At 40.1% G+C, this 16,558-nt stretch overlaps 3 protein-coding genes across 6 annotated transcripts in view; 1 reads left to right on the top strand and 2 right to left on the bottom strand.

Annotated features, from left to right (window-relative positions):
• Window positions 1-205: 205 nt before the first annotated feature.
• Window positions 206-7,599, bottom strand: katnal2 (katanin p60 subunit A-like 2). 3 transcript variants are annotated; one of them, XM_067575367.1, is made up of 16 exons: window positions 7,416-7,595; window positions 5,897-5,967; window positions 5,496-5,662; window positions 5,267-5,303; window positions 4,942-5,044; window positions 4,752-4,850; window positions 4,431-4,478; window positions 4,144-4,221; window positions 3,672-3,770; window positions 2,645-2,708; window positions 2,435-2,553; window positions 2,114-2,205; window positions 1,768-1,896; window positions 1,383-1,545; window positions 754-856; window positions 206-636 (listed from the first exon to the last, which is right to left on the bottom strand). In XM_067575367.1, the coding sequence occupies exons 1-16, from the start codon at window positions 7,467-7,469 to the stop codon at window positions 497-499; spliced, it is 1,566 nt and encodes a 521-aa protein (XP_067431468.1). In that variant the 5' UTR covers window positions 7,470-7,595; the 3' UTR covers window positions 206-496. The 3 variants fall into 3 exon arrangements, with proteins under 3 accessions (XP_067431468.1, XP_067431469.1, XP_067431470.1); XM_067575368.1 differs by having other exon boundaries at window positions 1,768-1,878; window positions 7,416-7,592; XM_067575369.1 differs by having other exon boundaries at window positions 584-669; window positions 7,416-7,599.
• Window positions 7,600-10,745: 3,146 nt separating this feature from the next.
• On the bottom strand, window positions 10,746-12,945 carry sigmar1 (sigma non-opioid intracellular receptor 1). The gene is made up of 5 exons (XM_067575372.1): window positions 12,687-12,945; window positions 12,469-12,520; window positions 11,958-12,106; window positions 11,637-11,729; window positions 10,746-11,462 (listed from the first exon to the last, which is right to left on the bottom strand). The coding sequence occupies exons 1-5, from the start codon at window positions 12,829-12,831 to the stop codon at window positions 11,233-11,235; spliced, it is 669 nt and encodes a 222-aa protein (XP_067431473.1). The 5' UTR covers window positions 12,832-12,945; the 3' UTR covers window positions 10,746-11,232.
• A 148-nt stretch (window positions 12,946-13,093) lies between these two features.
• galt (galactose-1-phosphate uridylyltransferase) overlaps window positions 13,094-16,558 on the top strand; it is a 34,984-nt gene continuing 31,519 nt past the window's right edge. The window contains exons 1-4 of one of the 2 annotated variants that reach the window (XM_067575371.1): window positions 13,094-13,413; window positions 14,324-14,493; window positions 15,549-15,624; window positions 16,031-16,079. In XM_067575371.1, coding sequence (XP_067431472.1) covers window positions 13,377-13,413; window positions 14,324-14,493; window positions 15,549-15,624; window positions 16,031-16,079 — 332 coding nt within the window. In that variant the 5' untranslated portion in view covers window positions 13,094-13,376. The remainder of the gene's footprint in view (window positions 13,414-14,323; window positions 14,494-15,548; window positions 15,625-16,030; window positions 16,080-16,558) is intronic. The other variant, XM_067575370.1, reaches the window with a different exon arrangement.

The following is a 16,558-nucleotide window of genomic DNA, read 5'->3' as shown; positions in this document are numbered from 1 at the left end:
GAACAAAATTATGAAAGACAGCATAACAAATGGTAGCAGTAGCTCAGAATACCAGTTTTCAGGCCCTTGTTCAAGAGGTTTGTATTCGCACATTTCAGTATTTCAGTGCTTTGTCTTTTATTCCTTTTCCCCTCAGCTATGTCCCTCATTAAAACAAGGGTGAAGAAATTCACTGAAGAGGCAAAAATGATGCCTGAGAAATGGGAAGCGTTGGATGATTTATTGATGTGAGAATTAGTTAAAGTATCAAATATGCCCCCAGAAGTCATATAATGGGTACACACACTCTACACTCTGCAAGTAATGAATACCCAAAGCATAAAAATAGCTCATGCTAACAGAATATGCTGATAAATATTCTTACAACTCTTATTCGCTCCTGCTAAGTGTAACTGCAGCAGGCTCATTTGTATACAGTAATACAATTCTTATCCAGATATGTTGTAGTGTTAGCATTTTTTTCTCATGTGGAAACATCCCTGTGAGTGTATGAGTGTCAGACAGACTCATACTCTCTCTCCCAGGCTGTGTATCTCTCCATCAGGTTTCGGGCCGAAGGTTTGGTGTGGGCGATGACTTCAAGGAAGTCCGCTGTTGTCACGGTTTCCAGCTGGATGGCGGGCATGTCAATATCTCCTGTGGAGGAGAGTCACAGTGAGGCTGCAGTGTCTTATTTAGGGAGACAGAAGACATGGATGTTGTGGAGGTCAATCTTGCTGTGTGGTTAGATATCAAACCAGCAGTGTGTCCTACCATCCTGATGTGCCTCCAGAGCATCAAAGATCTTGCGGACTGGTCTCATGGCGGCCTCCTTACACACCAGTCTGATGTCAGAGCCAGAGTAACCCTCCATCTCCTAAAACAAGAGAATACATGACTGGCAGTACATGTTTTTACATTTAAAGTACTTTTTTTTCTGGGCACCAAAACTGAGAAATGAATAAAATAGAAAAATACTTGAAAACCAAAACAGAATAACTATAACTGAGTCTCAAACACAAACACTGTTTAGTGAAAGGCTTCCATTAGTAAGTTAAGCTGCTCACATTAAGCAATGGAGCAAAGATGGACAGTTACAGTAACAGTAACTTTAGTTAACTTTACCATAACTTTAGATACTGTTACTATAAAATAACAGTACAGTACTAAAAAGACTAACTGTGGAAGATTTATTTGACTAACTTAGATGGCTGAAGCCTCAAAACAAGGACTGGATTTTGTCATTGTAAGTGAGTTTGGAGGGGATCTTCTCCAGTATGAACGGGAGGAATGATTACAGCAAGCAAAACCTGTTTCATTGTTTATATGGACTATTGTTTTAAGACTTGAAAAACTGTGAACCTATCCTTTAAATTGTCCTAACAAGTCCTAGTGTAACACACCTTCGCCAGAGTTTCATATTCCAGCTCAGTTCGTAGCTCCACTCCTCCTGTGGAGTTAAGAGGAGGCAGCCAATGAGACATCATGGCTTGGCGAGCTGGTGAAGAAGGAAGACCAACCAGAATCCTCTTCTCTAACCTCCTCAGCATGGCGTGGTCCAGTTCCCTGAGAGAGGAGCAGGAACACTCACAAATGTGTTACAAATTTGTTTAGGACTGAAAAAAACAAACAAACAGTTATTTAATTAATTTGTGTCTTAAAATCAGTTCACCGTTTCTGAAATTTAATTAATGTCCACTAATAAATATAATAGCAATACCAACATTATGAAATTTAAAATAGTTGAGGTTAATAACTGAGTTTGTTTGTATGTGATGTGTGCGTTACCAAGGCAGATTGGAGGCCGCCAGTACAAACACCAGGTCTTCTGATCTCGCCAGTCCGTCCATCTGAACCAGCAGCTCTGTCTTCATCCTGCGACTGCCTTCGTGCTCTCCTCTGAGGACAGACATCACTCTGCTGTTCATCAACTTTTCATTCACCTTTGCATCCACATAAGTCATCCAAAGCTGCTTACAGTAATATGAATACATTGTAGTTTCAGTATAAGGTAAATCCTGTGGGCGTCACACTTCAAACCATGTCAAGTCTTATAACAGGGTTTCAATATTTTTCTTCATTTTATTAAGGCTTAAACAATCATTTCAATGCCGCGCTTTGTGGTTCAGCTCACCCCATACTGGTTCCTCTCTGGCCCATCACTGACTCCAGCTCATCCAGGAAGATGGTGGACGGGGCGTGGTACCTGGCCAGCTCAAACAGGACCTGCAGACATATCATTCAAGGACACAAACTACATCTGACAGTGCAACATACTGTGTCATTTTTTAAGTGCCTGTACATTTATCTTGTCTTATCTTGTGGTTTTGCATTCACAGATTATCAAAACTGTTTGTTTTGGTCTTTGTTCCCCTTGATATGAATGTAGGGCAAAAGGGGTCGAAACCATTGATATGAAATAGTACTCTATGATTGATGTTGAGGAATAACCTACCCTGACCAGTTTCTCAGAGTCTCCTCTCCACTTGCTGACTATGCTTGAGGCTGAGATGTTGAAGAAGGTTGTTTTACACTCTGTAGCCACAGCCTTTGCCAGCAGGGTCTTACCTGTACCTGTGTGTGGGGGTGAAACAGGTCATGAGGTAGAAGTGCAAAATATAGGACTTGTAAACCTGACAAGGGTTTACAACACTGGAGATCTTACCTGGGGGGCCATAGAGCAGTAAGCCCTTCCATGGAGACAGGATGCCTGTAAACAGTTGCGGGTACTGTAGAGAGAGAGAGAATAAGAGGAATAAAATAGTGAGGAGGAGGACAAAATTGGAAAAGAAAGGGGGGTAGAAACATAAAAAGCGAGATGAATTAAATGAGAGCAATCAAGGCAGGCAGTGAGTGAAACATGAAAACTACAACGGTGTAGAAAAACCTCACATCATAGTTCAATAAGGGAATACTTAATACGTCCAAACATTATAAACTTCCAGCAACATCCCCATTTTCTGCAAGCCAATTAGAAGCTGAGCTGTGCACAAAGGAAACTCATAAGCCTGATGTATAGCTGAGTCAGTGCTGGAAATACCACGCACCATTTATTAGTCTGAATTTTAGGTGGTAAACAGACGCAAATCACCAAACTGACCTTATACCCCAGAGAATGAATAATAATAGAGATGGAAGTTAGGGACTGTGGGAATGTGGAGGAAAGGTGTTATTCAATAAAACAGGCCGGCAGAATAGAGGATAGACACATCAGTCCTCATCTCCGTCTGTAAATGTCAAGAGGATGCAGACAACCTGATTTGTTGTCATCATATCCATGAGAAAGGTCTGGGTGATGATGATAGAAGTGTGTGAATGTGTCTTCTGTGTGTGTGTGTGCTCTTTGCTCATGTGTTTATGTGTGCCAGCTTTTATTTGTACGTACATTTCTGTATGCATCAGCAAAATTCGGTGAATCTGGCTGTGTATATAAATTCGACAGGGGATAACACCTGTGTATTTGTGCACCCAGTGTGTGTGTGTGTGTGTGTGTGTTCCCTTCCTCCCTGCCTATCTATCCATCTGTGTATGTGTGTTACCATATTATCCCAGATATAGATTTAATGTCAGTCTAACAGACTGGCCTGACCCCACTGCCCTCCTTCTCTTTAAGCCCTTTAAAGGAGATGTATTCAGAATCGAAGACGGGCGACCGGTGCTGAAATACCAGCGTGCTCAGGCAGCGGGCGCACCTTAATGGGATAGACGACGGCCTCTTTGACTAATCGCTTTGCATCCTCCAGGCCGATGATGTCCTCCCACCGCACGTTGGGGCTGTGCAAATAGATGTCCTTTAGGGGTGAACACACACACACACACAAAAACACACAGAGTGAGGGATGCATGTGGAAGATATCAGCGAGAAATGGACACACGTTCTGGTGCGATTAGGCTTGCGTAAATAGGTGTCCTTTAGAGTGAAACATCAGATAAGGGAAATAGATAGAACCTGCGCCTTCATTAATACAACAGATCAATTCATTCACAACAAAGCCCTTCACCGCTCTCTAGTGGACATATTTGTTATCACAGACATCATTTAAAAGGATATTCGCCCTAGTTTCTACATCATATTTTGTGCCACGAGTTCAGATAAAACCAGCTTCTCTACATGTTTGTTTTTGAGCATGTTTGTATTTGTGTGTGTGTGTGTGAGTGTAGTACCCTGCTGATGATTGTAGCCAGTTCTTTCATCTCACCACTCATTCCAGAAAAGCCACTGAGGGGCTTCAGCAGCCGTTCCTGCCACACAGCACGGAGCCATTATTGTAGGTAGTGGTACTAAAAGCAGTTGTGTTATTGTTTGGTTTGTTTGTTCTCAATTAAATCAAGAAAATCTAATGTTTTTAATAACATTTTGCATGTCTTACACACTTTGGTTAAGTGATTATCATGAAGAATTTCATAATTTATATTTCCTCAGTGTTACTCGGAGGCTTCACTGTCATTACCATATGCTCTGAGTCACTGCTGGCTCCCCTGCTGTCAGTCATGTGGCCCTGGAACAGTTAATAAAACATTTCTTACACATCCAGGGAAACAGAGGAATAATAAGACAGCTGTAATTAAAAAAAATGACAGCTGTGATAAGTTATAACAGGTATGTGCATGTCCAGAGCTCATGTCTACAACCAAAACATACAGGTGCTGATTTAGGTTTGGATGAAAGGGTTTGCCTTCTCATTCCTAATTTCTCTGCATGAAGGTTAATGATGTTTGAAATACAAATGAATAAAATGTCTTCTTAAATAAAAAAAAACCTTTCCCAGTACCTTCTTGTTCGTGGCTGCCTCTCCAGCTGGTCCATTCCTGATGGAGGAAACGTTGAGACCAAATTCTGACGACTCTGGGGGAACAGAGGAGCCGTCCTCCTGGGAAATGAAACACAGTCATCAGGATGTAAGAATAATTGCTTTTTAGTTTCATATACTGATTTGGGTTGCTCTGTGTTTAATGCAGTACATTTGAATGTGCACTGGCTGCGGTCTTCTTGGCTCCGCCTCCAGAGTGTGGCCTCTGGGACGGATTGATTTTGGGAAGAGGCTTCACAGCTGAACAGGGACTCCTGGGTGACAAAAAGAAGCAGAGCAGGGAACAGCAGGAGACATCTAAACTTACTCCCAAGCACATCGGACATTATTCGACAGCCTGTCAAGTCAATCTAATGCTTCTTTACTTGTTACCATGTTGTTTTTGTCATGTTTTTACTCTTTTTGTTCATAGTGTGAACATGTATGAAGAGTATTATCACCTGAACATGAAATAAGACACACAGAAACACACTCACCTCTTTATTCCACTGCTTCTTGCATATCTGCTTTCACCTTGACACAGAAGAAAACAACAAATGCAACAGAAAATATTGACTATAATTAAGATTTTATAAATACACCCCGGTTAATCAGAACTTAACAACAAATACAGTATATCCAAATCAGCGTGGTGTTCCTGCTCTCACTGTACTTTGGATATTTTTGGTATTTATTTGGCTCATTAGAGTGGCAGTGGTCACACACCTGGTTCTGCTGTTTTTCTGATAAGTTTGGGATACTTCTGGAACTTGACGTAGTGATAGCTCTCGTACTCCATGAGCACCATCTCCAGATCGATGTTATCACACACCTCGAACTTCCTCACACCCCCGTTAGTCTCCTGGTCCAAGGCCACTGCTGCAGCCACGTAGCTGTCGGATGGACACACACATGAGCTCACACACATGCACACACAGTGTAAAGATCAAAAAAAAAGTTACACAACCAAGGTCAACTATGTCTGATGTCTTGTGCTGTGAGTCTGGACAGTTCAATACGATTTTACCTTGAATGTGTTCTGGAGAAATTGTATGTAGCCGATTAAGTATAGACACAGACATTATTTGAATACTAAAGTTGTACAAACACATATACTTCATACTGACCCTTGCCCCAGCAGGTGGTGATAGATGAGGATGAGAAGGCTCTTCTTCCTCATCTCAGTCCTCAGCTCATCCTGTTGGACAGAACAAACTCAGAACTGAGTTTAGTAGCAGCTCAAACACAACTGCTGCACTGATGTTGACAGCCATTATTCAAAGTTTGTTATATCATCCATTGTGTAAAATCTTCATCTAAGAAGTAAGTAAAGCTGCCAAATAAATGTAGTGGAGTAGAAAGTACAATATTTCCCTCTGAAATGTAGTGGAATGGAAGTATCAAGTAAATGGAAATACTTAAGTACAGTACAAGAAGCTCAAAATTGTATTTAAGTACAGAACTTGAGTAAATGTGCTTATTTTTCACCACCGGTTTGGTTAAATCGATGCATGTACTATCTGTCTTTTGATTATATGTGGAAAATAACAAGTGTCCCATTAAGCAATCACAGTGTGACAGTGATTTACATTTACATGTCAAAATGTTCCTGTTAAAAAGGCCTATTAAATTGCCTTTTTGTGTACTTTTCCCCTTCTTTTTGTGCACATTCACGCAAGCCAGCATGCACAATTACAGGGCTCTGAAACAGACTCACTTAAATGAGTTTTTGATCTGCTGCTACATTATGAACCGTCCAGACCTCTCAGGTTGTCTGGAACAGCACCGCTTTCTGTCTCCAGAATCAAAACTAAAAATGGAGAAACAGCGTTCGGTTTTTATGTACCACATATCTGGAACAAACTCCCAGAAAACTGTAGGTCTGCTCCAACTCTTTTAAATCAAGGCTGAAGACTTTTTCGTTTGCTGCTGCCTTTTAATAAATCAAATTTTAGGCTTTTGATTCATATCTTGCACTACACTGTCACTTTTATTCTCTGGTTTTATTTTATTTACCATTCTTATTCTACTTTGGCTTATTTTTTTTATTTTCTATTCTCTTAACTTTTAAATAACTATTTTTAATTGCATGTAAATGTCTTTTTATAATGTGTTTCTTTTACATTTTGTCTCGATGCCTTTTTTTGTGCTATACAAATAAACTTGCCTTGTCTTAAATGACTGGAGGGATCAATTATCACATCTTTATGTAAAGGTCTAAAATCTGATTTAAACGTATTGAGAACATAATTATAGGCTGGAATATGGAGACAGACATGGTGCCAGTAGAGGGCGACAAATTGCCACAAATTGCAACCACCTGATTTGGTATCTAGGCAACCAGTGGACGCCGATTGATTGTAGTTCTGGACGTTTGCAAAACTAGCCTGGTTAGCTCGGGTAGCTCAACTGCTAGCGTTAAAGCACTTCTATTTGTGACAATTCAGTTGACATTTGTGTGAAATACACGTGTCTTACCTGACCCGGGATACATGTAGGACATATACGAGATTAGTAAAGTTGCCTTTTGGGGCATTAAGGATGAGCACAGGCAGAAGTTCATGTTCCTCTCTCAAGCATCAGTGCCAACAGTTGTTCATTACATCTGATAAAACTCACCAGAAACAAAATAACATTTTCACTCACCGCCTCCCGGGCCTGATGAGCGACTTTCATAGATTGATATGAAAGCTCCATCATGTTTTAAAGAGATTTGTGAGACAGTTTTCTGCTATTCGTCAGTTGTTCTTGAAGTCAGTAATTCCAGGTGTGCGGTCTTCTTGCAGGTTTTCCCCTCGGGGCTTGCCGTACATATGGGTGAACGCGTGTGCTGCAAAAGAAAACACTGCCAAATATTGACGGGACCGCAGAAGAAAACTAACAAAAATATCATTTAAAAAAGGTATTTTTAAAAAATACTTTCAAATTGTACATGTTCTTCTAAAATAATAAGATGAATTGAATAAAATAGCATCCCAAATCCCTAATTACAAAGCACTTTTATGAAAACATGAGCATGAGATGAGATTTGGTTGAAATCTCTGAAAAAAGCCAGTTACCGGTCCTCTATTTAAGATTTTTTTTCCAAAGAAAATAAATTATGTGAGACCAATAATTAAAACTGAAAATTCTTAATTAACTGCAATTAAATAACTATAACCTCTCTGGCAGTATTGCACTTGGAACGACATTAGGCCACATACAGAGGTGCAACAGTTATGATAGTATATATATCACTGTTTAAGTGATCACATTTCGCAGTTTAGTTCCTTTTGCTCGCAAATATTGCTGCGATTTGACCTCAGCCTCATTTAGGGCTCATATGTTCTTCCTATTGAGATGTAAATCGTATTTTATCCCACATTATCAAGTGATGCATGTGATACTGATTATGTCCACTAGAGGACAGTAAAGAGCTTTGATGTGAGTGAACCGATGCTGTGTATTAATGAAGGCCCAGGGGTTCTATCCATTTCCCTTATCTGATGTTTTATTCTAAAGGATACCTTTTTATGCCAGCCTAATTGCATGAGGATGTGTCTGAGTCAGTGTGTGTACATGCACTGACTGTGTATGTATCCATCCTATACAATATTTTCTACTTTGATCCCTAACTCTGTGTTTGTGTGTGTGTGTTCACTTCTAAAGGACATCTATTTGCACAGCCTCAATGTGCAGTAGAAGGACATCTTTGGCCTGGAGGATGCAAAGCTATTAGTCAAAGAGGCTGCCATCTATTCCATTAGGGTGCGCCCGCTACTCGAGCACGCTGGTATTTCAGCACCGGTCGCCCGTCTTCGATTCTGAATACATCTCCTTTAAAGGGCTTAAAGAGAAGGAGGGCAGTGGGGTCAGGCCAGTCTGTTAGACTGACATTAAATCTATATCTGGGATAATATGGTAACACACATACACAGATGGATAGATAGGCAGGGAGGACGGAACAACACAGACTAGCCATATATATATATATATATATATATATATAAAGACAAACACACAACAACCTGCACTATGTGTGCAATGGCATGTAAAACATGTACACATGTGCACGCTCACCTCTATGCACAGACACATAAAAGCAGGCACAAGCAAACACACAACCACATGAAATACATGCGCCTCTATCATCATCACCCAGACCTTCCTCATGGATATGATGACAACAAATCAGGTTTGTCTGCATCCTCTTGACATTTACAGACGGAGATGAGGACTGATGTGTCTATCCTCTATTCTGCCGGCCTGTTTTATTGAATAATACCGTCTGTTCACACAGCATCCCTCCACACATCCACAATCTCTGAGCTCATCTTTATATTTATTAACTCCCCTGAGTATGTAAGGTCAGTTTTGTGATTTCACTCATCTTCCACTTAACCAGCTAAAATCGCCCCTGATGTTTGTTTTGCAGGACAAACGCATCTGTGATGGATTACATACTGCGATAATAGCTCACTGAAATGCAATATATATACTGCGATTATAGGCTTCTGTGAAGAATAAGGTAGTCCTCAATCAAGCATAATTTACATAACTATGGAGAACTATTAAAAATTCACGGATATACTTGGCCCCATGGAAGAAGTTGACCTCTAACGTGAGCCGGGCTTTGATTTCAGTTAAGGTTCAGTACAGGTGTGTTACTTGAGATTGTCTTGGATTCAGTGTGTATGTAATAAAATAGGCTTGTATCATTTTCCTTCAAAAACATTTATTTCTTCTGGCACTGTCAGTTTTCTTCATTACCTTACAGTAAATTGCACATCCACTCATCAACGTTCAAGTTACAGTAATTTCTTTTTCTATCCACCTGAGACCACACTGCTGCTGATGCTGCTTTATGTGAACAAATTGACTCCAGTTTTGGGTAGTTACAGTATGTTTTCACCCCCACAGAAGCACTAATATGATGCTTGATGGGTTCAAGCATCAATCTGGAAGTAAGGCTCTTATCTGAAAAGGTAGAAACTGGGAGATAGTGGATTCAGCAACAGTGATTTGCTTTTTTAGTAATTCCAAGTATCTTTTTTCAAAAGGCTTTGACTTGCTACTGTTTCTGCTCAGTAGTTTATTACAATGTGGAAATGTGAAGGACGAGACCTGCAGATAGTGTTTTGTTTTTGCCCTGTTGGGCTAGTGCAAAGTTCCAGAGCCAAGGAGTCTCGAATGGTCAGAGAGCAAAATCATTCAAGTTGATATCTGTAGTAACATTTTCAAAAATATTGTAAGTCTATTTAAGCTCATAAAACCTTCTAAAATATTTCAGATGTATTTGGATTAAATCCTTATACATTAAGCCTTAAAAAAATGCTGGGTTGTGATGAGAGAAAAAAAAGAAGAAATCTGAAAATTGCTCCAATAATATTGTTTGAAATGTGCTGTTGCACAGTAGCTCTGGAGTCAACACACACCAAGACAGACAAAACTATAACCGTTAAAACACTGCTGTCTCTGAGCTGGCAAGAGTCTGAATACAACTCACACTGGGGCAAGACGGGACCTTCCTCACACCATCCTGGCAGTTTTCTTCAAAAACAATCCTCTCGGGTTGACAGATTGACTCTGAATATGTGCCAAAACTCAACAGAGGCTTAATCTTTGGAGATAACACACTCCTTGGCTTTTTGGTTTTCTGTGACACTTTTTCAAGGAGTCAGATCTTAAGAAAACTGGATTGACACAAGACCCTCATTTACTCAGAATCCACATGCATATAAATATGAAATGGGTATCTAGTGAGAAAAAATAGTGCTTGTTTCACAAGCCAAATTAAGCATTTGATTTAAAAGTTTGAACTTCAGCATTTTATGATATTAACTTATTTTTCAATTTCATTGGATGCTGTAAAAGTTTATACTCTATAACCTGGTTACAAAAGGTTCTGTATTATTCACGGAGGAATCTCAGATTTCGCAAGAGTAGTTTAAGGTCTTTGGGAATAATTCTTTAAGCCAGATCCTAAAAATATGCATGTTTGTTTTTTTTTTATTAATGAAGATCTCACTAACTATGAAGGCAGTTTGAGAGCTCTCAGAGGAATGATTAATGTGTAGAATACGATACTGAGGAGGGACTTTGGGTGACTGACTAGTGCTTCATTCAGAATGATGTTCTTGTAACAGACTTGATGTCTTAAAAGTCAGTGGTAAAAAAAAGTGGTTCACTGTAGCACTGTTGTTGATGCAGTTTGATGTCACAGGGTGAATGTTACAAGTTGGGACGAAGACAAACATCTCTTTTGTATAGCCTTTATGGAGGGTCACGAACTTGAATGTAGATGGGATTAACTCCACTGATGCAAATTTGGATTGTCTACAATTTCAGGTAAAATAATTGAACTTGGAATTATCTGGCACAGATTTCCCCCCCCCTCCATGCTGGATGTTAGTGGTCAGGGGACAAAAGTGCATGTGACGACATGGTAAACATTTGATGTTACTGTCCCTGTGCAGGCCACGTCTCAGAAAATTCCGGCGTCTGTGAGTAGTGTACCAGCCTCGAGCAGCAGACCCTTGACGTAGACTTGTACAGTGTAGAACATTGTGAGGAAATCCTGGGTGCTGAACAGGGTGTCTGCCAGAGCGAAGCCCAACGTGGAGGGGATGAAACCTCTGCCGTACTCCACCATCCATGTCCCGGCGGTCCACTGGACTGATGTGGCCTCACCTACACTGTGTATGATAGTGTCACCTGCAGGATAAAGGCAGTCAGACATGGAAACTACTAAACTGGATTTGTACACATGAAGGAAAATGCTCATACACTACTTGTTTCTGTCATTCAAATGTGTTTACCCCATTTATTTAGGACTGAGAGAAGACTTCATATAAATACATTGCAGATTAAAATGTGTTAAGGTGTTACCAGGATAGTAAAGTTCACTCTTAGTCGTTCCCTCCTTCCACTGTCTGAAAGTGCCGGAGATGATAGTATCAGAAATCTCAGCCCAGTAACGACCTGACAGAAGCAGAGAGCAGACATGGTGTCAGATTTAGATGGTTATCTGCATAGTTTGGTCTCAAAAAGAAAACACATCACAACCTCCAAGTAAAAGGCTCCCAAATTTGCGAAAACATGTACTAACAGATCACTTCTGTTTGCCCGTTGCAGAGGCAAGTGTGCATTTTCCATATTGTATCCCATGACAGACAAACAAAGTTGAACTTTGACCCCCTGCCTCCTCACCTGAGTGTCCTCCTGTGTCCACTGCAGTACCAAACAGAAGCAGGTACTCTGTGAGCGAGGCGTGGAGGAGACACATAGAGCCCATCCAGCCTCCGGCGTTCACAAACACCCACTGCAGGTCCTCGTCTGGCAGGATGTGGCCAGGATACCTAGTTCAGTTACACTATTAGTTGGCTTTTAAACACACGGTACAACTCCTCATCTAATAATGATAATATTTTTCTACAAGTTGCACAGAAACCATTTGTTGTTCCTGGTTCCAGCCTCTCACATTAATTGAGAGGCTGGAAGTTGAACATTAAGTTAGTGGTGAAGTAAGTTTGACGGAATGTGTTAATGTCAAATCTAATAATTGACCAATCAAGTAAAAAAATAACACAAATTCTCTGGTGGCAGCTGCTCAAACCAGTCAGTGAAAGCCAAGAAAACTGTATTGGTTGGAGTCCTAAATCCTTACATGTCAGTCAAGTGTCTGTTTTAAATATCCGATGCAAAACAGTGACATTGTTACCTTTTCCTGAGCTCCACCACCACTTTGGAGAAGGCCTGCTCATGGTCCTGTCCTGAGAATACAGACATTACAGTATGTTGAGTACACATGAAAGGAAACGAGGAATAACTGTTTAGGCTAATTGTATTCGTATATTTGTTACTTTAAACAGCATTTGAGTGAAATTCAGGTTGGTCTTGACTTGCTTTAGGCTTAAAAGTCCTTTTTACCAAACTCACCTGCGTACTGTTTGGCCAGTTTGGCGATGTCTTCTCTGTTGAAAACGTATTGTTTGGTGGCCATCCAGTGCCGCAGCAGCAGCACGGCCAGGACGGTGACTGTGGCGAACACCAACAGTCTTAAACTCGTTTTGACTACAGACATGGTGGAAACAAAAGCAAACGGACAGAGACACAGCAACAGGGTTTAGGCTACATGTGTACACGGAGGCGAGGCAGACAGGTTGCTTCAAACAACTGACAGCTTCTTCCTGGTCAGGTGGGGGCGGGATATGCTCGCTCGACCAATCACAGGCAGAATTGGTCGTGTTGGCAACAGCAATTCCCCTGGTTGCCAGCATGTTTTAAAAACCCCCATTTAAAGAGTTTTGATTTATTTTGAAGATTTTTTATACAATATTGTGGTTTACCAGCATAAATACACAGTAAGAAGATGCGATGAATTGGCACATTTATTTGTTGTGATTCATTATTTGATCATCCTCACCTTTATTTTTGGGGCTTTTTAGAAATGTGTCCACACACATGCTGATATATCACAAGAGCACGGCTGTTTTCGCCGGTCAACAACAGGAAGTAGGCCGCGGCGTGTTGTGGACGAGGTAGTGGCAGCTAGCTGTCAGCCAAAGTTAAGAAAGAATTAATAATTCAATGAATTAACACCACAGAGGTGAAAAACAGCTGGTGGCCATGAGCGGGAAAGAAGAAGTCAGCTTCGATCCAAAAGGTATGGAGCTTTTATCTAGGATCTGTAGCTGCAGGAGGAAGTAAATCCAAACTCCATTTAAAACCTGGCCATTTTACCTTAATGTAATCTTGCTAAATCCCAAAATCCACACTAACAGACATTTTACAAATAAATAGGACACACTATTTAACTTCGCATAGCTATACTGAAGAGCGATTGTCAGCTTTTAAAACTACTGTTTTACATTTTAGCCCATCGCAAGCAATGTTTACCAATTATTAAAAAGAGAAAATCTATCGAGCCAAAGTGATGCTTCGTGGAATTTTTTTACATGCCGATGTTATTATCAGGTCATATCCGTTCGTAAAAATATACTTTTGCTGTATTCTACACAAAACCTGATTTATTCTGCAGGGGAAGATATAAATGAACACAATTTTCAATGGAGTTCGGTCAAGTTGAATCTCCCTGTAGAACAGAGCTTATGGTTGATATTTGTTCGCTGAAATCAATATATGCAATATTAATCCAGTCAACCCTGTGCAGCGACATAATTTATTGACGAAGAAAGCTTGTCAAGCCTTTCTTCCCGGGTTGACAGAGAGTTTATTGCTTCAGAGTTCATAAAGCCTGCTGTGCAGTCTTGTGACTGAGTTCCTGTTGCAGGTTTTTGCTGGATTTGGCAGATGTTACATGAACAACAAGTAGATTAGCAAACAGCCATCCGTATATATAAGCCAAACATATCATCTGCGTCTGAATGTCTTTCAGTTTTCTTTTTTAATGTGTAGTTAAGAATGACTTTCAGTGACCAGATTGTCCTCAGAGAAAATTCCACTTTTGGTCACTTTTTTCCATCTCTTCTCTTTATATGCCACACAATGAACCAGCACTCTCTGTATGTGTTATACCATTGTTTTGTCTCAATGCATGTCACCCCTCACCTCAGAACACCAGCACCTGCGTTACAACCCTCTCAGAGACAGTTGGGTCCTGGTGTCGGCCCACCGCATGAAGAGACCCTGGGCTGGTCAGGTAGAAAAACCTTCCGAGGAACACGTACCCAGACATGACCCCAACAATCCCCTCTGTCCCGGGAACACGCGTGCTAATGGAGAGGTAAGAACAGGTAATTCAATGGATGCAGGTAGGCTATACATACCGTGAGCCTGCATTAAACTGTTAGTTTGGTAATGGCTAGGGGAGATATGTGTTATTTATGGCACTAATGAAAGGCATCACAGATGTCACATCCATAGTTTTCTAAAGTTTAGGATTTCTCTGCTGTCACGCCCTAATGCTCTCTTTTTTAGAGTGCTCTGTTCACACTCTACAGTTACACATGTTCACTCTTGCCTAATGGCTGTATAGTACAACCACAGTGATCTATTGACCACTCAACAGTTCCACTGGTGATCACATTTTGATGCATCTGTAGATGCTGTGGACACCAAACATTACACAAAAAGCCTAATTTAACTGTGACATTGTCAGAATTTTGGATTTTATTACAGATTTCATTTTTGCTAAATGTGTCTAACATTTGTCTCCACATATACATTACTGTGCAAAAGTTTTAGGCACTCAAAGTGAGGATGCTTTCAAAAATAATGCCATGAATAGTTTTTATTTATCAATTAACTTCATACAAAGTGCAGTAAACAGAAGAAACCTAAATGAAATCAATATTTGTTGTGAGCAGCTTTGCCTTTAAAAACAGCAGTAATTCTCCTTGGTACACCTGTACACATTTTTTCCAGGCACTTGGCAGGTCGGTTATTCCTGAATCTTGGAGAAGGTGCCACAGTTCTGTGGATTTCAGCATCTTAGCTGCCTCTGTCTCTTCATGTAATCCCAGACTGACTCCATGATGTTGAGATCAGGGCTCTGTGGGGGTCAAACCATCAGTTGCAGGACTCCTTGTCCTCTTGTTGATGAAGATAGTTCTTTACGACTCTGGCTGAATGTTTGGGCTCGTTGTGATGCTGCAGAATGAATTTGGGGCCAATCAGGCACCTGCCTGATGGTGCTGCATAAAGGATAAAGATCTAAAGTGCCAAAAACTTATGCACAGTACTGTTTATTATTCCATTTGGAGAAAAAAAAAAGACAGTTTAAAATTTTTCCACTATTGTCTACTATATTTGTCTGTCTTTCCGTCTCTGTTTCTCTAGGTGAATCCAAACTATGACAGCACTTTTGTTTTTGAAAATGACTTCCCTGCTCTTCAGCCTGATGCTCCAGATCCTGGTGAGTGTCATATCTGATGCTGTAAAAGTGTTAATAGTAAGAAGTCATTGGAGTCATTAAAGAAAATAAGCAGTTGGTTGTAATATCTTTGTATAGAAGAATGTTTTGTTTTTTTTGCATACTCTGCTTTCACTTAGTTCTCTAGCTGTAGTGTATGTACAATGTAGGTTTTTTAGAGCCTTTTTCTACTTAAATTGAATCCTTTGTGGAGTATTTTATTTTCATCCTAATCCCAATATTTTATTGTCATTGTATTTTTATAATTTCATGGCACAATAATGTGTTCTTTCAGGTCTGATGGGTGCAGGTGGACCAAAATAGCTTTGCTTACATACACAAAGCAAACGAATTGTTTCAAGTGTAGCACATTAAAATTTTACTTTACATTTGCTGTTGTGTTCCTCAGGTTCAGATCAACATCCATTGTTCCAGTCTAAAGCTGCCAGGGGCGTCTGGTAAGAACAAAGCACGATGTCACAGTTTGACAGTAACTATGTAAAACTTTTATGTGTATTTGTATCTGTCTTATTTACTTGGATTGAAACTGAGTGCGTGTTATTTATTGAAAAAAATGCCAAGAGACTGAAGATGAAAGTTTACTCTAAAGCACATCAAACAGCAGCATTTGTTTGATATTGTATGTGGCCCCTTATCAATAAGCAAAAAATGCAGTTATGAGATAAATATTAAACACATACATTGTAAATTAATATGTGGTTTAAAGGTCAGATTTCTTTTTAATGTTACATCTTAAATCAACATTCCTTTTAAAAGTGATACATTAAAATTTATGACTTATTATATCTGAACTGATGAGTGCAATCAGAGCAGTCATGCTGAGGCAACTTTGATTCGTTGTCGTGATCGACATCATCATAATCAACTGTTATGAAGGGCTAATTGTTTTAATCTCTGCACTGCATTGCACCTGTTT

This window comes from Thunnus thynnus, chromosome 19 (assembly GCF_963924715.1).
Source record: "Thunnus thynnus chromosome 19, fThuThy2.1, whole genome shotgun sequence".
In the NCBI taxonomy this organism is placed as follows: Eukaryota; Metazoa; Chordata; class Actinopteri; order Scombriformes; family Scombridae; genus Thunnus; species Thunnus thynnus.
This window is presented reverse-complemented; position numbering and strand designations above follow the sequence as displayed.